This window comes from Vigna angularis, chromosome 11 (genome assembly GCF_016808095.1).
Source record: "Vigna angularis cultivar LongXiaoDou No.4 chromosome 11, ASM1680809v1, whole genome shotgun sequence".
NCBI classification, from domain to species: Eukaryota; Viridiplantae; Streptophyta; class Magnoliopsida; order Fabales; family Fabaceae; genus Vigna; species Vigna angularis.
This window is the reverse complement of record NC_068980.1, coordinates 22,315,837-22,342,304: the sequence shown is the minus strand read 5'-3', so window position 1 is coordinate 22,342,304 and position 26,468 is coordinate 22,315,837. Positions and strand designations below refer to the sequence as shown.

The following is a 26,468-nucleotide window of genomic DNA, read 5'->3' as shown; positions in this document are numbered from 1 at the left end:
ACACGATGAAGTTAAGCTAAACAATATATTTCTATTTTATTAATTATATAATAATTACGGTGATTAAATTTTGAATAATTAAAAATAATATAATTGTAGAGACCTTCAAATAAGATAACAATGAGTGAAATCAAACAATAAAGGTGAAAAATGCAAAGAAGAATTTGGAATTTGGATAAGGTGGTGGAGTTTTGAGTTCATTTATCCCTTTGTTTGGGACTGAACCAAGAGAATACAATGAGAGGGTATGCATTGTCCTTGACCAATTTGCTGCCTCCTTCCCATTTGAGCATAGACATCAAGTTCAAGTCTTTTGCTTTCTCCATTGCTGCAACTCACTCTCTCATCCCAACACCAAAACCCTCTCTTCTCCTCTCAACCCATCATTCAAAATCCAATTCACACTTCTCATTTTCTGTTGCTGCTCAACAACAAGTACAACCCGGTGAAGAAGAGAACATTCAACTAGTCTCCTCTATCAAAACTGATTACAATGACATACTCATAGTGGACACCCCAAAGGCTAGAATGTTACTCCTTGATTCATCTTGTACTCCTCTCACCTTCTCTCCGTCTGAATTCCTTTTAAAAGTTCAAACTTTACTTCATGGATCATCTGGGTCTGAAAAGTATTCAAATTCCGTTTTGCATTTCCTTATAAATGTTTTTATTATTTCTTGTTTTTTATCAGTCTCCTTCAGCAGTGTGCCAAGGGTAATTGACGTGTCAGAATTTGTTTCTTTTGTTGCAGACAGTGTTCACAGTGTTCTTTACCATGGGTCAAAATGGACATGTTCTTATTGGGTATGTATGCTACCTTGACATTGCTTGTTTTGTTGTATGCGTGTGTGTTTGAGACATACGTCCAAACGGTAATGGGTGGTGTATGTTCTGTTAAAGTAAAACTTCTTTTTTACAAAGTAATGATGTTTGGGTTGCTTAGTGTCAAAGTTTGAAATGATGTTAAAAACACTCCTCCCCCTTATTGTGTGATTCATACATCAAATTCACGCTCATATTGATTGTAGAATGTTGTGTAGTTGTGTTCATATTTTGCTTGCAGTTTATAGACATATTCACGAGGTTGAAAACTAATACTGGTTTTTATATAATTTTCCTTTGTTCAGCTCATCGTATTGATTTGGATTTGATATATTTTAAATAAAAACTACTAACTTTACTCCCTAGGAGTTTTGAATTTGAGAAAACTTGTTGACATTGCTGTATAAGCTTCTGATAATAGAAGAGTAGGGTTCAAGAAGGTGTTAAACTAGTCTCTGGATCAAGCCTGTCATATTTAATAGCAAAAGTTTGTCTAATTTGTTATTTGATGCAAGAAACTGGTGAAGCATTTTTAATGCTATGTCAAGATCAATCATGGCCTCTGATCTTGCATTTGTTGTCGAGTGAAACCTATCAAAAATGAAATTCAATCATTTCTCATGCTGAGCAACTGGTGCCATCATATGATCATTGAGTTCTGTAGTGTTATATACAATTTTATTTATTCCTTGCTTGTGAATAATGCTACGCAATGTGACTGAATATTTAGTCAAACTATTAAACTATAGATCTAGTAACATTACTTTAGGGTCAATATGAATGTTCTATGTGGGGTGCCACCGCGCTTGAAAGTAACTGTGTAATCATTTTCAGATTTATCTTCGGTTGTCATATTCTTTGAGTGTTAAGGTGAATCCAGGTGCATAAGTTATAACATTGCTGACTTTGTTACTTGTATGCTATGTATCTGCATTGTACTTTTTGCATTTATGTGCACATTGTTTGATCAATTGTTCATGCCAGGGGTTACTGAATTTGTTGTATTAAACAGGATGAATTCGCGAGCTTGCCAGCTATTGTTCCGAAAGGTCCCATTGCTATCTTAGGTTTGGTAATTCATTTAATTTTAAGAAGGCACATATTATACTCTGGGAATTTCTAAATATCAGTGAACTTGTAAGTAATCTCATACTGCTTTTATATCCTGCAGGGTGGTGGAACTGCAGCTCATCTGATGCTTGACTTATGGCCTTCACTGCAACTTGATGGCTGGGAGATTGATCAAATTGTAATATATTACCCCTTTGGTTATTTATTTCTGTATTAAATTTATATCTATACTTCAGTGATCCAGAGCTATTGACATTGTAGAATTCTATGAAACTACAATTTCTACTGAAACTTGATTATCAAAATTGAAACATCGTAGTCAGTGATAACTTAAACGAAATAACCAACATCCCATTTCTACTTGTATATTGCAGAAACAATAATCATAATTCAATGAATAGGCCTCTGATTCTGTCTTGAAAAAAGTGCTAAGAAAAAAATAGCCAGAGTTTGAGTGAAATGCTTATGTATTTGCACTCAGCTATCAGATTACTGATATTTGTAGGCATGAAAAAAATAAGCATTGCTTATATTTATAAGAACAATAAATAAGAATTGAACTACTGTCTAGGATCTTATGGTATATTTTTGAGGATACCAAAAATCTATGATATTGTCCTCTCCTTGTCTGTTAATTCTCAAATTTAGGATAGAATTCTTTCTTATTATTTCTTATGAGGTTGTTAACCTCTATTTGTATACATAAGTCAGCAGCATATTTTAGGAAATATGGGCTGCTAATTCTACTGGACAAATCCCTAACATTACGGGATCAATCAAACATAAATAGCCTATTAACGGCAGCACCCATCAGTTACAAAATTACAGCACATTTAAATAAAAGACTTCCTAAAATACACTATGCCAATTAATACCACTCTAATCACGGTTTTGACACTCCCCCTCAAGCTGGTGAATAGGTATTTTCCATTCCCAGCTTGGAGACAATTCCTTCAAAGTTAATGCAATTCAGTCCCTTGGTGAGTATGTCTGCAAGTTGGTTCTGAGTAGATACATATGGTGTGCAAATCATGCCACTGTCTAGCTTTTCCTTTATAAAGTGTCTATCAACTTCAATATGTTTGGTTCTATCATGCTACACCGGGTTATGGGCTATGCTAATTGCAGATTTATTGTCACAATATAGCCTCATAGGTTCATCCCACTTTATCTTCAAGTCTTCCAATATAATCTTCAGCCATAAAAGTTCACATATTCCGTGGGCCATTGCTCGAAATTCGGCTTCAGCACTTGATCTAGCCACTACACTCTGTTTTTTACTCTTCCAAGTCACCAAGTTTCCACCAAGGAAGGTGCAGTATCCTGTGGTTGATCTCTGATGAGGCCCAATTTAACTTTGATAGCCGTTGCTGGGACTCGGGTTCAGCCCCCAAATCCCTGGCAACGGCGCTAAAAACTTGTTAGCTCAAAAAATACGTGTTGGGCTCGATTTCGGCAAGTGCACCGAATCGTTCAAGTAATAAACCGGTAAGACCGGGTATCGTTTTCCCAAGAGACTAGTAATACTAGAGAATTGTGCGATCAATAACTCACATAGACTCAATATCATAACATCAATATACAGAACAAGTGCAGGAATGTAAATTCATACATAATTACAAGGTTGGACTTTGGTATTGAAGACACTTGGAAATGGAAAAGACTAGAAATGGAATGAAGTGACATTGCTAAGGTTAGTTTTCACCAATGCACTCTTGTGTATAACCAATTTTATCTCCTCTCTATCAATTTACTAAAGTCAATCCACTAAAACACTCTAGCCCTAATTCCTTAGGTGAAAGAGCCTAGGTTTTCCTAATCAAATCCCAATTCCTTGGCAATCTAACAAGCAAAACCCGCATTAAAGAGCTGGGATCTAAGACAACATGTGAATCATCTTCCATTCCTAGAATCAATGACCCACAAGGACTCCTATTTCAGTTCCGGGTTTCATCTTACGTTCCCATAATCCATAAAACCCCAAAATCAAGTCATGAACGTTCCCATTACATGCAAGCTTTAAGATTGGAAACAAGAATACTAGCAATTGATAGAAAAGGCATATATATAATCAAATCATTCAACAATTACACAAGAATTCAAAGGCTACAACTAATCCCAACAAGATGGGTTTGGTTCTCCATTTCCATGGAGAACCCTAAAGCTTACAAGATGACCATGGAAGAAGATGAAGAACCCAAGAGGAAGAAGGGAGTGTTCCCACGAACCCTAGCAGCCCTCCAAGCTCTCCTCTCAATGAAATCGCGCCTCCAAATGACCAAAGACGTCAAACCCTTCGCGTTTCTGGGTTAAATAAGCTGTCTGCCACATCAGTAAAAGTCGCGCCCGGGCGCCCCATTTTCTCACGCCCGGGCGCGAGACTCACTGGAAATATTCAAGTCTGGCGAAAAGTCGCGCCCGGGCGCCCCATTTCTCACGCCCGGGCGTGAAACTCTCTGGACGCTGAAAGTGGACGAACGTCCACTTCTGCTGGACGAACGTCCTCCTGCATGGACGAGCGTCCTCTCGTTTCTTCTGCATGGACGAGCGTCCCTCGTGTCTGGCTGGACGAGCGTCCTATCCTCTGGACGAGCGTTCTGGACGAACGTCCTCTGCCTGGCTGGACGAGCGTCCACTTCTGCCTGGCTGGACGAGCGTCTGCTTCTTGGACGAGCGCCTGCTGCCTCTGGACGAGCGTCCCCCTCTCTTGGACCAGCGCCCGCTTCTGGGACGAGCGTCCTCCTGGACGAACGTCCGCTCTCTTGGACGAGCGCCCTCTGCCTGGGACGAGCGTCCTCTCCCTCTCGCATTTGGACGAGCGTTCGCTCTGCATGGAGGACGAGCGTCCGCTTGTTTCTGGACGAACGTCCACTTCTCTAGCGAGCGTTCTCTCTTCTCTTTTGGACGAACGTTCTGAATCTTGGACGAACGTCCTGATTGTGCGAGTGTCCTGCATGTGTGGCGAGCGTTTCTCCGTGCTAACTTCTTGGTCCAGTTCTATAATTTGTTGGAGATTCTTCCAAGCTCATTTTTAGCTACAAAATAAGGGATTATTGATGAAAGTACATCAAAGTAGCCAAAAACACAAATATATAGAAAACAAGACAAAACAAGAGGATTAAGCAAGTTATAAGTTAGAAAGGAGTTGATTTTGCCACTAAAATGATGCTTAAAATATGGTATAATTTAGCATTATCAAAATACCCCCAAACTTACAACTTTGCTTGTCCTCAAGCAAAAGTACTTCTCCTAGCAAACAATTCAATCACAATGGTCTAGCAACTCAAGCATAGTTTCAATCAAATAAACAAAATCAATCATGCTTGCTCAACTTATAAAACACATTCAAGAGACAATATAGTCTTAGCAAGCTAAACTTCAATCATGGTGCTAACAGTTCAAAATCACAAGATAGATGCAAATGATAGATCAACAAACATGGCAAGTTGCTTTCAATGAGTGCATGGAACCAATCCTCACCAAGGAAAGTGTTTCACTCAAGCACAATGGTGTATAAGGATGTGTGTCTAACTCTCAAATATCACAATGTTACACAAATCAACTTTGCCTTTCGTTTCAACAATTTCAAACACATTTACAAGCAAGTTACATCACAAGGACTTTGATTGGCTTGTATTGTGGCTGGGCTAAGAAGAAAAATTGGTTTTTCTGGACAACAAAGCACCTTGAGATAAGAGAACAAACAATTTGATTCATGATATAGCTTAGTATCTCTTTTTCTCCAAAATTGAATAACCCACTTCTCAACCTATTTCCCAACTCTTTTTCATTGAATTCATGTTTTTGTCTTTCTTCTTCTTTCTTCTTTTTCTTTCTTTTTAGCTCAAGTTATTGTTTTTCTCAATGCTCCCCTTTTGATAAGAACTCCCCCAAACTTAAACCATTCTCCTCATCCTAACATATATGTTCATCTCAACTCAAGGTAAGGAGGTTAAAGATTTTTCAATAGGCTTAAGGTTTCGGGAATGAGAAAGTTTTCTTTAAGGTTCAAAGGTTATACATTGGCTTTTAGGCTCAAAATGTAGAAGAGGTGGAAGAACAAGATGGCCTTGATCATTTGTAACATGCAAGTAACTAGTTCAAATAGAGAAACTCAGGCAAAATCAACTGTGATTCCAAAGTAATAACATTCATCAATAAACTCTGAGGCACAACATCTCACAGGTTTACACAGGGTTCCAAAATTTGATAAACATCATGCCAAGAATATTGATCACAATTAAAACCAAGCATCTATCTAAACATATACAAGCAACCACAATCTCTGCTCAACAAGATCAACCACATAATCTCAATCAGATTTTCGAAACAATTCTCATGGATAAAGAGCAAGCACAACAGATTTGTATTCAATTCAAGCATAGAAAATGATTCACTCAAATCACCAGACCAATTGCACAAGAACTATCCACAAGGCAAGTCAAAAAGAAATCCAAATCACAAATACTGAAAGCAGATAAAACAAAAAATTAAAACTGAAAAACCGAATTAGATGGACTCTTTGCAACTCCAGCAGTGTAGGACACTAGCTTCACTTTCATCTGCAACATCTTCCTCCTTCAGTAGCTTATACTCCGCAACTGCTCCACCTCCCCCATCAGTAGGGGCCTGGCCCCCAGGCCATGCTACACGAGCAGCAAAAGCTTCATTTCATATGGTGCTCAACTCACGCATGCCTCAAAGGTTGGCCACTGGTGGTCTTAAACTCTTTAATTCCTAAGGAAGATCTTATCCTGTAACAAGAAAGCTCAAAGCAAAATTAGTATTCCATAGTCAACAACTGGAGAGAAGAATCCATAAAACATACTAAAAGAAAAATGCAAAAGAAAGCAAAGAAACAAGACAAAGAAATCCAAAACAAACAAAGACAAAAGTACAAGAACAAATAGGGAAGTCTTAGAATTAAGCTTCCCAAAGGTACAACAACACAAAAAGGTAAAAAAAAACACATCAAAGGGAGTGTGTGAATGAGTGCAAAAGAATGGGAAACTCATCATAAATCAAGAAAAAACGAAAAGTGCAGAACCAGAATTTTTGGTGCTGGGCGGCCCTGGTGCAGCTCGCGCTCGGGCGCCCCTCAGCAGGGGGCGCTTGGGCGCCACTGGTGCATCGCGCGCTCGGGCGCCCCTAAGCAGGGGGCGCTTGGGCGCCACTCGGTCAAGTTGGTGCAGGATGGCCCTCGTGCAGCTCGCGCTCGGGCGCCCCTCAGCAGGGGGCGCTTGGGCGCCATATCAGTTTTCTGCATAATGCAGATTTCTGCGATATTGGCCACTCACCATGTGATTTTTGGTTCTAGACCTTCATTCAAAGCACTCACACACCAAACAAGCTAAAACTAATCTAATACACTTATACAAACCACAAAAACAACATTACAACTCAAAAATCACAACAATTCAAAAGAACACAAACATGCAAAACATAAGCCAAAAATGCAAATAACACAAAAATCACACAAACACAAGTAAAAAAGGGTAAGAAAATTGGGTTGCCTCCCAAAAGCGCTTGTTTAACGTCATTAGCTTGACGGATTACTCAATGAAGTGCAGATTTTGATGTTGGTGTGCTCCTTCCACCAACTCTTCTTGACAACTTTCTAGCCACCAAATCAACTCTCAAAGCTTGATTTCTTCTTTTTAGCCCTTCCACTACCTTGACATCTTCAAATACTCAATCCTCTTGATCAACTTTGGCTTGCTAGGCTTGAGTTCCTTGTCTCTCATCAAAGGGTGGTGATGACTAGTCTTTCTCTTTTCTTTCTCCCTTTCTTCATCTTTCACTTAGCACTTGGAGCATCTTCAATGAAGGGAGAATTTTGGGCAGCTTGTAGTGCTCAACATAGGTGTCTCCTTGTGTCCTATAATTCCTTCAATCTCAGGGTCTTCATGATGCTTTTGAGGCTGCAGTCCTCCTTGTATGAACATCTCCCTGCATACACTTAGACACAACTAGGCTAAAGCCACAAATTAGCCCAAACAAAACAGAAAATATATTTACAACAAAAGAGTTAGTTCTATATACAAAATCAAGTCTACATAAGTTAGAAACCTTACAAAAGTCTAGTATTGACACGAGTCCCCGGCAACGGCGCCAAAAACTTGATGAGCGCTGTCGGGACTCGTGTTCGAATCCCCGGCAGCGGCGCCAAAAACTTGATGAGGCCCAATTTAACTTTGATAGCCGTTGCTGGGACTCGGGTTCAGCCCCCAAATCCCTGGCAACGGCGCTAAAAACTTGTTAGCTCAAAAAATACGTGTTGGGCTCGATTTCGGCAAGTGCACCGAATCGTTCAAGTAATAAACCGGTAAGACCGGGTATCGTTTTCCCAAGAGACTCGTAATACTAGAGAATTGTGCGATCAATAACTCACATAGACTCAATATCATAACATCAATATACAGAACAAGTGCAGGAATGTAAATTCATACATAATTACAAGGTTGGACTTTGGTATTGAAGACACTTGGAAATGGAAAAGACTAGAAATGGAATGAAGTGACATTGCTAAGGTTAGTTTTCACCAATGCACTCTTGTGTATAACCAATTTTATCTCCTCTCTATCAATTTACTAAAGTCAATCCACTAAAACACTCTAGCCCTAATTCCTTAGGTGAAAGAGCCTAGGTTTTCCTAATCAAATCCCAATTCTTTGGCAATCTAACAAGCAAAACCCGCATTAAAGAGCTGGGATCTAAGACAACATGTGAATCATCTTCCATTCCTAGAATCAATGACCCACAAGGACTCCTATTTCAGTTCCGGGTTTCATCTTACGTTCCCATAATCCATAAAACCCCAAAATCAAGTCATGAACGTTCCCATTACATGCAAGCTTTAAGATTGGAAACAAGAATACTAGCAATTGATAGAAAAGGCATATATATAATCAAATCATTCAACAATTACACAAGAATTCAAAGGCTACAACTAATCCCAACAAGATGGGTTTGGTTCTCCATTTCCATGGAGAACCCTAAAGCTTACAAGATGACCATGGAAGAAGATGAAGAACCCAAGAGGAAGAAGGGAGTGTTCCCACGAACCCTAGCAGCCCTCCAAGCTCTCCTCTCAATGAAATCGCGCCTCCAAATGACCAAAGACGTCAAACCCTTCGCGTTTCTGGGTTAAATAAGCTGTCTGCCACATCAGTAAAAGTCGCGCCCGGGCGCCCCATTTTCTCACGCCCGGGCGCGAGACTCACTGGAAATATTCAAGTCTGGCGAAAAGTCGCGCCCGGGCGCCCCATTTCTCACGCCCGGGCGTGAAACTCTCTGGACGCTGAAAGTGGACGAACGTCCACTTCTGCTGGACGAACGTCCTCCTGCATGGACGAGCGTCCTCTTGCATGGACGAGCGTCCTCTCGTTTCTTCTGCATGGACGAGCGTCCCTCGTGTCTGGCTGGACGAGCGTCCTATCCTCTGGACGAGCGTTCTGGACGAACGTCCTCTGCCTGGCTGGACGAGCGTCTGCTTCTTGGACGAGCGCCTGTTGCCTCTGGACGAGCGTCCCCCTCTCTTGGACGAGCGCCCGCTTCTGGGACGAGCGTCCTCGGACGAGCGTCCTCCTGGACGAACGTCCGCTCTCTTGGACGAGCGCCCTCTGCCTGGGACGAGCGCCCTCTCCCTCTCGCATTTGGACGAGCGTCCGCTCTGCATGGAGGACGAGCGTCCGCTTGTTTCTGGACGAACGTCCACTTCTCTAGCGAGCGTTCTCTCTTCTCTTTTGGACGAACGTTCTGAATCTTGGACGAACGTCCTGATTGTGCGAGTGTCCTGCATGTGTGGCGAGCGTTTCTCCGTGCTAACTTCTTGGTCCAGTTCTATAATTTGTTGGAGATTCTTCCAAGCTCATTTTTAGCTACAAAATAAGGGATTATTGATGAAAGTACATCAAAGTAGCCAAAAACACAAATATATAGAAAACAAGACAAAACAAGAGGATTAAGCAAGTTATAAGTTAGAAAGGAGTTGATTTTGCCACTAAAATGATGCTTAAAATATGGTATAATTTAGCATTATCAATCTCCTATCTACCACTGACCCAGCATAGTCTGCATCCGTATATGCTTCAAGGCTTACACTCTTGTTCTGTTTGAACAAAATCCCTCTTCCAGCGGTTCCTTTCAAGTACTGGACAATTCTAAGAGCAGCTTGTAGATGTGCTTCCTTTGGTTGGTGCATAAACTGGCTGACTAGACTTACAGCAAACGCAATGTCTGGTCTAGTGTGCGATAAGTAAATAAGTCTGCCCACAAGTCTTTGATACATTTCCTTGTCCACAGCAATATCATCCTCCATACTTCCCAATTTTATATTTGGATCAACTGGAGTACTCGCTGGTCTACAGCCTGTCTTCCCTGTTTCTCTAAGCAAGTCTGTAATATATTTTTGTTGAGATATGAAGATTCCTTTCTTAGAATGAGCCACTTCAATTCCCAAAAAATATTTAAGCCTTCCTAGTGTCTTGATTTCAAATTCCTTGGCAAGACATTCGGTTAACACTTGTTGTTCCCTTTTGTCGTTCCCACTCACTATAATATCATCTACATACACTAATAGAATTGTTACTCCCCCTGAAGCTGAATGTTTGATAAATAATGTGTGATCCCCTTGGCTCTGTTTGTAGCCTAGACCTGTCATTACTTTGGTAAATCTTCCAAACCATGCTCTTGGAGATTGTTTCAGCCCATATAGAGCCTTTCTTAATTTGCAAACAGTTCCAGCAGCAACCTGTTCCTTGTAACCAGGGGGCAACTCCATGTATATTTCTTCTTCAAGGTCTCCATGTAAAAATGCATTCTTCACATCAAACTGTTGCAGATCCCAATCATTATTTGCTGCTAGTGATAATAATACTCTGACCGTGTTCATCTTAGCAACCGGGGCAAATGTCTCCAAGTAATCAACTCCATAGGTTTGAGTGAAGCCTTTGGCCACCAACCTTGCCTTGTACCGTTCAATTGTCCCATCAGCCCTATACTTTATTGCATATACCCACTTACATCCCACTGGTTTTTTTCCAGGAGGTAGGGTGACAAGTTCCCAGGTCCTATTCTTGTTTAACGCCTCCATTTCCACATCCATGGCATTTTTCCATTTCCTGTCAGACAATGCTTCAGATACAGAGGAAGGTGTGTGTGTGGAGTTGAGGTTAGTGAGAAAGGTTTTATGGGTAGGTGAGAATTTTTCAAAGGATACGAAATTTGATAGTGGGTAAAGTGGCTGTTGGGTGCAAGTTCTAGTTCCCTTTCTAAGGGCAATGGGTAGATCAAGGGTTTGGTCCACCTGTGCTTCTAGATTTTCAGAAACAAACTCATTAGAATTATCAAAATTTATAGGATTTGAAGGTGTTACCTCATGTAGTGATGGTGGGTTGGATTCTTGGACATTGCTAGATTCCAGAATGGCCTTTTCTCTCCTTGAGTATACCTTTCCAAATTTGCCACCACCATCAGGTGCAGATCTCACGGGTTCAACAACAATGCTGCCATTTGTCCCAGTTTCAGTTTCAGGCCCAAACGTCATGTTTGGGAACATGAGAGTCTCATCTTCCTCTCTAACATTCTCCCCCTGAAGATGAGGCTGTTTGAAATAGCTCTCTTGTTCATTGAAGGTGACATCTCTGGACACATAGAATCGTTTTGAACCGGGTTGAAAACATCTGTACCCTTTTTGAGTGGTAGAGTATCCTAAGAAAACACATTTGACAGCTCTAGGATCCAATTTTCCCCTTTCATTACTATGACCATGTACAAAGGATACACACCCAAATATTCTAGGTTGGAGTTTATTTGTAGGGTCAAGGTGTGGGTAGAATGAGGATAGAACTTCCATGGGACTTTTTGAGTTTAAAACCCTAGTAGGTAGTCTATTGATTAGATAAGTGGCGGTAAGAAGGGCTTCCCCCCAAAATCTTTTAGGAACATGATTTTGAAAAAGTAAAGCTCTAGTTTGATCTAAAAGGTGACCATTTTTCCTTTCTGCAATCCCATTCTGTTGAGGTGTGTTCACACATGAGGACTCATGGATTATCCCTTCCTTTTGGCAAAAAGAGTTTAGTACAAGATTAAAGTAGTCCTTGGCATTATCAGACCTCATTCTTTTGATACTGACCCCAAATTGATTTTTAATCATAGAGACAAACTGGACAAACACAGAGCTAACTTCAGATTTTTGTTTCAATAAAAAAACCCTAGTCACCCGGGTACAATCATCAATGAATGTTAAAAACCATTTAGCACCGGAAATATTAGGAACATAAGCAGGACCCCATACATCAGTATGAACAAGAGAAAATGGGAAAGGACTCATCTTATTGCTCATGGGAAACGGTACACGTTTATGTTTTGCTAACTCACACACCTCACAATGAAGACTCTCCACACTTAAATTTTTAAACAAGGAAGGAAAGAGTACTTTCACAACTCGAAATGACGGATGTCCTAAACAGCAATGATAAAGTTGAACCTTCTCTTTATTGGTCATGGTGGATTTAGAAATAAGACTCTTGGTAGGCAGATTAGGATCCTCCATGTAGTATAGGCCATTCCATTCTCTAGCATGTCCAATCGTCCTCCCCGAGTTCTTGTCCTGCAATATACAAGTGTTGCTATAAAAAACAACATTACATGCAAGATCCTTAGTGAGTTTTTGTATAGAAATTAGGTTGGTGGATAATTTAGGGACATGAAGGACATTTTTTAAGGTTATGGATGGGCTTATTTGGACTTCTCCTTGTCCGGCTGCAGTTATGAGGGTTCCATCTGCTGTGGAAATTTTCTTGTTACTGGGACATGGGGAATATGTGGAGAAGTATTTAGGTAGTGGGGTCATATGGTCAGTGGCTCCAGAGTCTAATATCCAGTAATGTGTAAATGGTGTATCTGAAACATTAAGTCCAAACTGTAATGGAACCTTACCAGAATATGTCAAGGAGCACGTACCTGTAGGCTTCTCCAATTTACTGAGGATGGATCTTACCTGTTCTATCTCTTCATGATTCAACTGGACAGATTCTGCACCTTGTCCATTAGCAATATATGTTTGCCCTCCTCCTTTTTTCTGTGGGCCTCCCTTCCATCCCCATTCTCTGCCTGAGGTTTTCCCATCTTCTCCTTTCGGCCCCATTCTTTGCTTGAGGTCCTCCCATCTTTCAGCCCCCATTCTCGGCTTGGGGGCTTTCCATGTAATTTCCAGCACTTTTCCTTTGTGTGGCGTGGCTTGTTACAATGGGTACACCAAATCTCCTCATGTCTCTTCTCCATACTCAGACCCCAGTTTTTCTTCTGGTTGGCAACCATACTTGTTCCTCCTTCAGCTATCATTGCAGAGCTTTCGGTGGTTGAGGTTTCAAGCATCAGCCCTCTTCTGCTTTCTTCACTCCGAATAATGGCTACCACTTCATTTAGCCCTGGGACTTTCTCCTTTCCCAAGATTTGAATTCGGACCTGCTCATATTCAGGATTTAAACCCACCAAAAAATCATAGACCCTATCTTGTTCAATAAACTCTTTTAGAATTGCTGAGTCTTCTAAACACTTTGCTTTTATAACCCGATAGTGATCCAATTCCATCCATAGGGACTTAAGTTGATTGGCATATTCCGTTACAGATTTACCTCCCTGTTTGGCAGCCACGGTTTTCACCTTTACATCATAAATTTGAGCAGCATCCTTGGCCTTAGAGTAAGTTTGTTCTACTGCCTCCCAGATTTCCCTTGCTGATTTTAGGAACATGCAGGTATCACTGATTTCTGGAAACATTGAATTCCACAGCCACGCCATGATCATGGAGTCTTCTTCATCCCATGACTTGAATTTGGGATCCATCTCATCCGGTGCATTACCAGTCAGGTGACTGATCTTCCCTTTCCCTTTCAGTATGGTCCTAATAATTTGAGACCATTTGAGGTAGTTTTTTCCATCTAACCTATAAGCGGAATGGATATTTTGCAGTTCTCCAGCCGTCTGGATTCTGTCCCCAGTTTCCAGGTTCACCACTTCAGCCATGACTAGGTGCACTCATGATAAGCAATGAAGGCTTGACGGTGGCACAGCAATAAAGGCTGGTGCAGTTTAGGTTAAAGGTCAAGCAGCAATAAAGGCTGCGATTTAGAATAAATAACACGGTCAGAGACTCCCAAGAATCGGGAGCTCTGATACCATCTCAAATTTAGGATAGAATTCTTTCTTATTATTTCTTATGAGGTTGTTAACCTCTATTTGTATACATAAGTCAGCAGCATATTTTAGGAAATATGGGCTGCTAATTCTACTGGACAAATCCCTAACATTACGGGATCAATCAAACATAAATAGCCTATTAACGGCAGCACCCAGTTACAAAAATACAGCACATTTAAATAAAAGACTTCCTAAAATACACTATGCCAATTAATACCACTCTAATCACGGTTTTGACATTAATGTTTATTATTTCTTTTATATTTATGTTAAAAGGAAGTCTTACTAGATCTCAGTACACTCTAGGTGAAAAATGTCTTTTCTATTTAAACCTTTTATGATCAACGTTTTTTATTAAATTTCGTTCCTTATTATCCTACAATCATATTCACTAATTGATTTTGATCCCTGATGCATGCATTCTAACCCCCTTTTTTTTCTTCAAAACCCAAATATTATAGTTGATTGATAAAGTGAGAGATTATTTTGGCTTATCTGATTTGGAGAAGACAACAGAAGATGGTGGAGTTTTAAATATTCATGTTGGTGATGTCTTCGTTCCCTCAAAGGATTTTCACGAAAGATATGCTGGTGAGTCATTCACATTGCATATTGCCTAGTTTATCTAGCTTCTCATACTACTTTTATTTTCTACCTATACTTCTTAGTAAAGAAACTCTGCACCTTGTTTGTGTTCTCATCCACTTGCAATATTTCAACAATTCAGCTCAATTTATGATATCTCTTGTTTCCTCATTTTTTTGAAGGGGATACTATTTTATAATTATTGGCTAACTTATATTTGTTCAATTATCAGGCATTGTAGTTGACTTGTTCGCAGATGGAAAAGTTTTGCCTCAGCTACAAGAGGTATGCAGTTTTCCTCCACATAGATATGCATGTTCTAGGTGATTCTGAAGCTCTTCTTTGTCAAATAACAGCTCGTGTACCTTGCTCTTTCTGCAATAGTAGTGTCAAATTTAAGCTTCCGAAAATGAAAAGTATAAAACTGAATTGGTATCCTTTTGAATATTTTTACTTAGTCCTGCCATTATCTCATTTATTGCCCAAATTTACAGTATGTTTTGGATTTTGCATTTCTATGACACAAGAAGAGGAGAGTTAATGGAATTTGGATAATTTTTGAAGTTTTCACACAACCACGCAAAACGTTCTCATGAAGTTTTTAAAGTGCATGATCATGTGAAGAACTTGCCAAAAAATCGAAATCCAAAGTTAAGGTGAAAGTCTAAGCCATGTTAGGCTCATAAAATCTCTGTACAATATGTAGAAATAGTGTATGGAGGCTAGATACTCTCTCAGGCCTACAATGACTGCACTTTAAGGTTATTTCATACATATGAAGAACAACAAGTATATCTCTTAGTGAAACAATTTTTTCTAAAATGGCCTCATTTTTTCAATAAATCATTAATTTGACTGAGATAAAATAATTAATTTGAGGAAAAAGCATTAATGTTTCATGGGAAAATAGTTTGGAAACTTTTAGAAGGCTAAAACTGTGATCATTGTGGGATGGTTAGTAGTTATCAAAGAATATAATGGAGTATTATGGAAACGTACAATCTGTAAACTTAAAACGAAATTCCTGTTAAACTGATGATATGGAATTAGAAAGCAGAAATGAATCATTAAACCATTGTAAAACAAGTGATTAAGATTGAAATTTTCTTAATTATATATTAGTAAATTCATACATTGATCTGCTTAATCTGTTAACTTGTTCTTTTTCATGATAAAGAAGGACAGAATGATAAAAATTGAAATTTTACTGTCTCAAGTAATTTTAGCATTATGTTTCAGAGATTTTAATGCATTCATCAGGTTAATACATGGTTGCAATTGGAAGAGAGATTGATGGCCAATGGTCGCTTCATGGTAAATTGTGGTGGTGTTGGTGGTGGGCCAAGTGCCAGAGATGAAAGTACTCATCCTGAAACTTTGTGGAGTGGTAAATCATGGTTATCAAATCCAGCTATGAAAGCACTATCCAAAGCATTTCCGGGACAAGTAATTCTTCTGTTTCTGATCTCATTGTTTTGTTGTTGTTTCTTCATTATTTCATGCATTACACAACACCAGTGCTTTCTGTGCTGTGAAGCTAAAAGATATCTTTATAGTGACTCCTGAAGTTTTGTGTAGTTAGAATTCTAAATATGAGTCTAAGTCCCACATTGGATAAAAATGAGAAAGTAGTAAAGATCCATTAATTGTTTTAAAGTTCTGAGTAGAGAGTGATGTTAATTCTTTATGTGGTTGTCTCTATCAATTTTGTGGAGTGTCAAAATTGATATTTTGGAATTCAAATATTTAAGATAATCTTTTAAGATGTTTATAGTTTGTGTTTTGAATTTATCAGGTAAGTTGGAAGAGAATGCCAAAGGAAAATGGTGCAAATTTTATGGCACTAACAGGACCTTTGCCTGATTTGAACTCTTGGTCGGCTAGTGTCCCTTCTCCTCTGAGCCAAAGTGTGAAGAATTGGAGACCTTTGTGAGCTGGCTTCTTCCATTTTATCTTACCTCTCCATAGCTAATGACAAAATATTTTGGTAATCAAACCTTTTTCAAACTAATTCAAAGTTTATCAGTAGTAATCATACGCATGATTTCTGAGATATTATTAAAAAGAAAATAATGCTACACGGGGACTAAATGTTTTAAAGAATTCATGGCATTCCATAATATTTGGGCTAACTGAGAATTTTAAGAGAATAAAGACAATATGAAAAAGATGTTAAGGAAAGGAATAGTTTTCGAATTACATAATAAAAGTTATTTTTAATTTTTGAATTACACAATTAAAAAGTTATTTCACATTGTCAATCCGAAAATGGCAAAAATATTATATATATATATATATATATACATATATATATATATATATACATATATATATATATATATACATATATATATATATATACATATATATATATATATATAGAGAGAGAGAGAGAGAGAGAGAGAGAGGTGCAGGGGGGATTTATGGAAGTGGAGGAAAACACTATCCAAAAAGACTTCTTTTTCCTGGAACCCCATAATTTATTCCAACACTTATATGAAGTATGGAATAGTCCAAATTATCCTTGTAATTCATTTTATGATTATAATATGAAATATATTTCTTGGATTTTGAAATGTATTATGAATTATATAATCTTGAAATATATTTTAAATTATATAATTAGAAAGTCATAATTATATTTTTATATGGTATAACTTTAAAATGTATTTTTTGATTTAAAAGTATATTTTGAATTCTACAGTCTAAAAATATATTTTGAATTGTGCTATTTGAAAATATAATTACATTTTACATATTGGTGTTTTGGAAACAACTTGTAAATGTTACATTTCGGAACTTAAAATTAGAATTTTTGGTTGTATAATTCAGAATTATTGTGGAATGATGTTTTCATGAAGGGGAGCAATTGCTTCGTGCACCCCATCAATTGCACCTCTTCTCACCAACTAGGTACAGTGTCCGTTTCAGCCTTTCGCATATTGCGCCAACCATTCTCTCTTGATCCAACAATAGAAGAAGAGGATTAGGTTTATATTAAAAAATTCATAAGGTCACTTTTGACATTCCACATATTTGATTGAGTGCAGAAAGCAATTGGTTCCAACAATCAAAGATGGACTATACATCACTTATTGGACAAAATAATAAGGATTTTCTTCCTGTACTTCATAGTTACTAATTGCACCAAATATGAACAGAAAAAAAAAATTAAAATACCCTTTCTCACTGCATCTGCACCATTGCTATTACAGAGGAAGAAGAAGAGAGATAATGCATTGTGGAAAAAAAGTTCATTCTAGAATGCATTTTTGGTATTCTGAAAAACTTATTTTCAAAAGCTATTTCTAATAAACTTGTTTCGGAAAGTGTTTCATAAATGTTGTTTTGGAAAGTTCTTTTCAAATGTTGTTTTGAAAAGCTTATTCCAGAATGTTCTAAAATTTCTGTTTTGAGAATTATATTATGAAAATTCCAGAAAAATTATTCCAAATAATCCAAAAATCAGCTTACTCGAGCAACGTGAAAGTGAAAAATGTTATTTTCAAATTGAACAATTTTTTAAGAAGAATAATTCTTGATTTTTCGCAATGCAGAATGCATTTTACTTCCAAATTACTTAATTAAGAGTCTTTCGAAACAAATGATATCGTGGTAAACATATGCAAATGATATCCTTCCTTAGATGTACTTTGAAAAAGAAATAAAGTAATTCAGTACTACAATTGATATATAGGAAAGACAAATGAATTCGCGTTTGTGATATTTATCTCACGAATTTTTTTCGTATTAATTGAATATTGATATAGGTAATATTTATGGGGACAGGATGAATATCTTTATTCTCATTCTCCTACATGTTCTTGTTTTAAAACACATTAATCAGGTAATCCAAAAAACTTATATTAAATTTTCTTTAATTTTTAGTTCAGTAATTTATTTCTAAGATGCCTTTAATAATTTTTAACTTTTTTATAATTATTTAATCTTTATTTAATTTTTATTTTATATTTATATAATTATATTTTTTTTATATCTGACATGGAAAGAAATAAAATATATATTTTTTAAACATTAAATATTTGATAAAATGTCTTTTGTTGTAATTTTTATTTTTATAAAAAGATTATGTACTTAATATTTCAGTAAAGAGATAATCAAAACAATGTACGAATTATTAATGCAAAATATACTTTTTTACAACAATGTATTATACTAGTTCTAATCCACTAGGTATACAACATCAGGCGGTAACAATTTTTAAATAATGTAGAATCTTCTATATCAGTTGGACCAAGAACTGATATAAAAAATGATACGGTGACAAAGTTGTAATAAATTACAAGTTGTTTTATATCAGTTAAACCTATAATTGGTGTAGAAAGTGAAGTTCAATAAGGGACTCTTAAGAAGCAAATTTCTCACACACAAAGCCCATCATATTTCATTTTAGCACCTAAATCTGGAAAACTCTTTCATGCAGCGACAACGATGTGAGTTTTCACGAGTCAAGCAACCTACACTGAGCTCAACAAGGGGTTGGGTAAGGCAGAGGAGGCACGAGCGATGGAAGTGTGAGCTGTGGAACTGTGAGTGGTTGAGGTGTTGGCTAGGATTTTGACCTTGTTTGGAGCTCGGCAAGGGTTTTGAACATCGAATCGGCAATGATTTCTTTTCTACGAAGAAACAAGAATTAAGAGTGTGACTAAGTGATTTTCGAGTGAGAGAGAGATTTTCAAGTGAGTGATGGAGATGTAAGGGTTTGAGGGAGCATGGCAATGAAAATTTCAAGTCAGGTAGCGTGTAAATAACCCTTTGTTTTTATTTTAAATAATTAATTATATTTAAATCTGTATGTAAAATCAGTAGGTAAATTTTTTTTACTTACATACAAATATGATACCATTACCTACAAATCTCGTTCTTTCCAAATGTTCCCGCCCTAAGGCACCAAATATTCATACAGAAAATCAATAAAAAATATTTTTCTCGTTACTTACAAAAAAATTCATATGTAACTCAATTTTAAATATTCATAGGTAAAATTTGTATGCAATACCTACATTACCTATGGATTCAAATATGTATCTAAATATCGGTAGATAAGTCACACTTTTCTTGTAGTGTCATATGAGTAAATCTTTGTCTCCATATTCAAGTTCGAACAAGTTCCTAAAGGAATCCATGTCATTTTTGGTTAATTTTATGGATTGCTAGTTCCAAAAGGAGACTGATTTTATTGTGAACCTTTGTGTGTTGTTGTAGAAGTGTCGAATGTCGGTGATGACAACAGATACATTTGAATGTTCGTTCATAGGTGAAGAGAAGAAAGAAAACAAAAAAAGATTTTTATGTTATACCAATTATGACCTTAACTGGTATAGAGAAAAAAACTTTTTATATCAGTTGTTGAATCCTTATAGAAAAATGAAAACTTTCTATATTATTTGTTTTATATCTATTCTAAAATCAATATAGAAAAGTTTTTTTAACCAGTATTAAAAAACCGTTTTACATCAGTGAATATATCATTCGTTGATATAAATAAGGATAAGAGAAAAAAATTTCTATTACATATAAAAGTATGAATAAAAGTAAACTTTTGTTTTGAAAATGAGAATAATAATGAAACCGTAGTTATCTCAATGTGATCCTAATGTAAACAAATTTACACACCTATTTAAATCTCATCGTCCTAAGAAGATGGCTACAATTTAACAACCTAAGTAGTAGTCTTGAAGGAATAGTATCCGACGACGTAAATACTTGAATGATACTTGAGCTACACACTCAATCAACATAGTAAACTATCTCTTTTGATCAGCAAAATCAATATATAGCATCTATATAATGACAAAAATTCTTCCAAAGCTATGATAGAAAGTCCAACCTAGTTGCCTTCTTGGGATGGTAAGTAAGATAAAAATTATTATCCAAAACACGAGATAAATTAAATTAAAGAATACTGCAAAAATAAATGATACAATGTTTTAGCATATACACTAATGGCAATGATCGCATATCAAAATAATATTAATTCCTAATTCTATTGTAGTGGTCATAAGTCATAATTTATAAGACTGTTTTTATTGAAGTATGTTAGTACATAAAGTTTAAGATGCTAGAATCTTAAATAAAAGTTTTAAATCATAGAAATAAAATAACAAATATATTTTTTTATCTAAAAAGTAAATCTTTTAAACTCAAAAACATTACTCAAATGGAGAGTTTTATAATAATTTGTCATAAATAGAAAAGTAAAACGGTAAAATGAATTGAATTTTTTATAAACTAAAATTAACTTATATCTTTTAATTTTGAAAAGGTTAAAAAAAATACATGGGAGAAGTTATGTTCCTTATTTTCTCTTAAAAGTGATTATAGAAATGTTAATTGAACTTAAATTCCTTCATTGTTTTTTTTTTCCAAAATTTTCCATTTAGAAGGAATAGCTACTCTGAACCCAAATATAAAAGAAGAAAAAAAAATTATTTGGTGGACAGAAATCTTAGTAATTATGGATAGTCCCTACAAAATTTGGTCCCTATTTCAATTAATTTTATGTCCTCGGTTCTCTCTTATTTAATTATATGACCTCTCACTTCTTTCTTATCGATTTCCTTTTGTAATATCTATCCGATTGATATGAAAATTTTTAATATTAGCATTATTCACTTGATTTTTGTTAATTTAAATATCTGGCATTGAATAATAGTTAAAGATGAATAATTCAAATTCATTGAGTTTTGAGGATTTTATAATATTTAATAAACAGATGCGTTAGTAACTTTCATAAATTATTGTTTTTAAATAATTTTCATATTGTATTTTAACTATTTTTATGTTATTTTAAATATAGTAGGTCTATTTAAAATGTTTATCTTTACTTTATTTTAAATTAAAATAAAATTGTGGTAAGATTTAAAAGAAATTTGAAAATAAATATAAATAAAATAATTTATCTATAAATAACATATTATAAGAATGTAAAGTGATTAAAATTAAAAATAGAAATACACGAAAAATATATTGAGACGATAAAAGTCAAATTTTATACAAAGATATTTTATCAACATGTCTACTTTTATTTACATTTATCTTCTAAAATGATAGTTCTATCAAACACTTGTAATTTAATACGTTTTATCTATTTACAAAGTCTTCGAGTTAAGGGCCCACTTTCTTTCTTGTTTTTATTTTCCTTTTCTTTCTTATTTTCGTTTCCTTTTTTTTGGCCCTCATGCACCTCTTCACTCTAGCTCGTCTCCTCCATTTTTTAAGTGTTTATAATTTTTCCATGAACATATCTACTAGCTACAAGGTAAAGAAATTTAAAATACTTCTATTTGATAAAAGAACAATTCAGAATAAGTTTATTTTTTCTAAATATTTGTATTCTAACTTTTACTTTTATTCTATCTATGGATAGTAGTTGAAGTTTTATCAATCATTTATGTAAGTTTTACTCTTTTCATGATAATTATTATATATAAAATATATTTTAATTCCATTAATCATTAATCGAGTTTAATTAAATTAATGGAGTTAATTTTTTTAATAACAAAACTGTAAGTTTCCTTTTTTATCATAATAAAAATAAAACATATCAATATTTATTATTCTAATTATTTATCCTTTTTTTTTCTTCATCGACACATCTCTTAATCCAATTTTTACTCTCGTTCTCGTCAATCATCCGTTTATTCGTATAATTGGCTCGTTCAGACTGATACACCAATGTGACTAATTGATTGAGCTTGTTATTGTTTCCAATAAATAAGAAGATATTTTCAAAAATTAAGTTAAAAGTTGTTATCATGTAATCTTTTTAAGATTAACATTTAAAATATTAAAATACATGCTCGTTATTATTATTATTTTACAAATTTAATTTCTCTAATTTCAACAAAAAATTCATATTTAAATGAAATTTAGATTAAACCATAAATATATTTTTGCATTACTTTACTAAATATTTTCTTTTAAATTAAATCCATAAAAATAATTATTTTCTTTTTGTTTTTCTAGTTTTTGGGTAGGTTAGATTTGGTCTATTTTCATTAGGTGACTACTTACAACAACCCGTTTGTCGTTGATTTTTTACATATAAAATGTGACCTGAACTCATTTTTCCATCCTTACATGTTAGGTATGCATGGCTCGAGAATCATTAGTTTTCCATGAAATCATATCTCCACACATTTTACTTAAAAAAACGTGCAAACCATGAATAAATTAGCTACTACGACATAGTGTGGTGAACACCTCTATTAGGGTTTCTTGATCTTCTTCATGATTGAGAGAAAATACATAGCATGCTTTTGGCCATAAGTACCACACAAGTCAATGGAAAATAGCCCTTGGTGAGGACCTATCTATATATGAATACATCATTGCTGTCTCTGTATTATCATCTAGCTTTCATGCATAATACATTTTGATTAATGACACTTTGGTTTCTATAATTATTTCTACTTATAAGAGATTGAGACGTTCTTGTAAGTTTGAAATAGATTCTACACGTTGCACCTTTCAGTCTTAAATGTCTTCTGTTCATTGATGATGAACTGATTTTGAATGAAGATGTTAATGGTGTATGAAAGAACACTTTCACAATCAAATTAGTAAGAAAGTATTTAAATACAATAATAATTGAATGATTTTTTTTATCTCGTGAATAATATTTATTTATATTATTTTAATAAATTTTTATTTGAGTGAGCTTAAATTAATTAGATTGATTATTTTTAACTGCTTGATTAATCAATCCTACGTGATTAATTAAGGATAATCTTGTCTAAACAATAATCCTAGATGATGTTAACTTGCATGACAGATATTATCTCAGTTCTGTATTATATATTATCTATACCAAACTATCTTAATAAAGACTGGAGTAGTTTTTCAATCTTATGATCGAATCTACAACTTTCTATGCTTCTTTTCTTTAAAATCAGAAACATGAGTCAATGTCCTTATGAATAAAAAAATTACAATTTTTTTTATATTCTTAATTTAAAATATATTATTTGATATTTTAAAATTATTTATGAGTATCCACACACTCTTGATTGAATAAATGCACGGTTTAACTTATAAGATTTATGTAATACAATTTGCATAAATATTTTGTCATTATTATAAAAAAAATCACATTATACGGACCACACCAGCACTAGGTTGGGGAGCATTGCTAGAACTTAGAACCGAGTTATTCCACTACACTCCACCAACTATCATATCATTGTGTTCAAGCAAATCACTTCAACCAATATATCTTATTCCAATTCCCCTCAGATAAAAAAATGACATGTAATTTCATTAAACTTTAAAATATTTATTATATTCGATAAAAAATAAAGTTATAATAAATCTTAAAAGATATAATTTTCTTATTTGATTACCTTTTATAGTTTTGTTTATCATTTAGTTTATGTACCCAAAAAATGCACACGTAGTTAAATATCTAAATAAATATAAAAATACCTATATGAACCATTAACATCCAAAATTGTAACAACTTCTACAAATAGAACGATTGTATATTTAGAGTCCATACATTATTAATATCATGCAAACCTGATTAAACCAGCAAAAGCATACTTAGATATATACAATACTTTGAGTTAAAGTTTTTTAAAAGCAATTAGTCTCCCAAAATATTAATACAAAAAGAGAGAATATTACCACACAACACATATACTATATACATATAGATCTATTACTAAAAGAATTCACTCCAAATAATTGTTCTATTTCGTAATCTCATTGCTAATTAGTTTCATTTACTCATAAATAAATATGAGAAACATAACAACCAACTATAACAAGGTAAGTTAATGATAATTTTGAGCATTTAAAATTCACACTTTAATATATATCACATATAAACACTAAAATAAATTGTATATTCGTATCAACAATCAATACATTGTAAATGACTCATAGACACTTATTCTAGATTCAAATACGATTTATTTATACAAAGTCGAATACTTGTAAAGTCAGATATATGTAGTGCAATCATGAAGTAAAATATCATGACCGACCCAAATCTACTAAGTCTCAATCCCTCATGACAGAGTAAATTCACTTATAGCATCACCAAAAAAGGGGTCTCTTATCCTAGATCTCGATGTAGGAACCTCTCTCAACTCTTACCACCTAAACTCCATCCTCTATACAAGTTTGTGAGCTTAGTAAATTTAGAATAATTTGACATTATGGATCCCTACTCAATGCGCAATGTCCCCCACCTAATATCATACCCCTCCAACCCCCCTCTTATAGGAACGCCTTATTCATACATTATATACAATTTTAATCACCTTTCAACCATACATACCCTTATTTGCTCTCTGATACCCATCCCTAAAGCAAAAAAATTTCATCCTCATATTCCTAAACCGAGTATGACATTTTTGTCTTATCTATATCCCTATCAGGTAACGGGTATACCCCTTACTTATGCCTACTTGCTTTCGTACTGTTTTAATATCAATTAATTAATTTTTATAAAATTATAACAAATTCTTACAAAGGAAATATAATATTATCAAATATTCTATATTGAAAGAATGTATTTTCCTCAAATATTTAGAAAGAAATTATAATTATATACATTTTAAATTGGAGTACCAAATAAAATATCATGAAATTGGAGTACCAAATAAAATATCATGAAAACCAAAACATTTATTAATTTTTCAAACCTTAATGAAGCAAAGTTGATAAAATTTAAAAATATTTTTAAAATATTACAAAAAGAAAATAGATATTCAAATTTCAGAACATTTTAAATGTCTTTTTACTCCCATTCTTTAATTCTAGTGAAATTCTTTTTATAAACTAATAAAATTATAATATAGCACTTGAATGAAATCACAAAAGAACAAAAATTAAACTAATAATAATTGAAAATTTTATAAATATCTTTCATATTTTAAACTTAAATATATGTATGATGAAATTGTCTCTCCATCTTTTAAAATGTTACAACTTTCAAAATGTGGCAATTCACTTGAGTTATTGTTACCTTTGTGGTTACAACTAACTCAAGACAAAAATAAAATTTTAGAAGAAGTAAGGCATCTTAACTCTATTAAAAGGAAAAACTTCAATATTAAGAAGCCTTCTTCTAAACATATTTGTCTTTATATTCTATTGGGTCAAATAAAATTAATTAGAGATATGTTTGATGTTTATTGTAGATTGACATTTGATCTAGGAGGAACTTTTGTGGAACCCAACAAAAATAAAGTCATTTTCAAATGGCTTGCTCCCAAGACTGTTAGGAGCCTCTTTTACAAACAAAATAAAAAAACATCTTCATAATAAAGGTAATCCACTAGATTTGAAGACAAAACCTTCTCAAAGGAGAGGAGATGATAGATGAGATCCAAGTCCAATACTAAATCAAAAACCCATTATCTGCGGAATGATTAAGAAAATTCAACAAGACCTTGAAGATTTATCTCAAGAACGACAAGTCCTTTTTGCACACTTTAAATGGGAGCTAGAAGCCCAGCAAGAAGGTCCAACTAAACCCATGCCACCCATGGAGAAGGATAAAAAACCTTGAGAAAAAGCAATCGGGTGGCGCGAAGCGCTTTCTCTGACCGCTCAGCGCTGGCGTACTCCTTCCAGAAATCACATCACGTGTTCAATGTGTCCAGCACCTGCTTCATGCCTGCATACGTGGCGGCCGATCCTCACTTCAAGGCTGATTATCAACCTCCTTAGATCACAGCTGGGTTGGCCTAAATACATTATAAAAGGCACCCATCAGAATGAAATCACTTTTGGAATATAGAACAATTATATGC

General features: G+C 34.9%; 1 protein-coding gene across 1 annotated transcript; it reads left to right on the top strand.

Moving 5' to 3' along the window:
* Positions 1–160: 160 nt before the first annotated feature.
* LOC108332498 (uncharacterized) lies at positions 161–16,788 on the top strand. The gene is made up of 8 exons (XM_017567789.2): positions 161–550; positions 752–804; positions 1,835–1,894; positions 1,994–2,071; positions 14,559–14,688; positions 14,915–14,967; positions 15,943–16,128; positions 16,478–16,788. The coding sequence occupies exons 1-8, from the start codon at positions 238–240 to the stop codon at positions 16,613–16,615; spliced, it is 1,011 nt and encodes a 336-aa protein (XP_017423278.1). The 5' UTR covers positions 161–237; the 3' UTR covers positions 16,616–16,788.
* The last annotated feature ends 9,680 nt before the right edge of the window (positions 16,789–26,468 follow it).

Coding starts and splice junctions, on each gene's coding strand:
- LOC108332498 (XM_017567789.2), top strand. CDS start 238: ATGAGAGGGTATGCATTGTCCTTGACCAATTTGCTGCCTCCTTCCCAT. Junction 1,895..1,993: donor CCATTGCTATCTTAGGTTTG/GTAATTCATTTA, acceptor TATATCCTGCAG/GGTGGTGGAACTGCAGCTCA. Junction 14,968..15,942: donor TTTTGCCTCAGCTACAAGAG/GTATGCAGTTTT, acceptor TGCATTCATCAG/GTTAATACATGGTTGCAATT.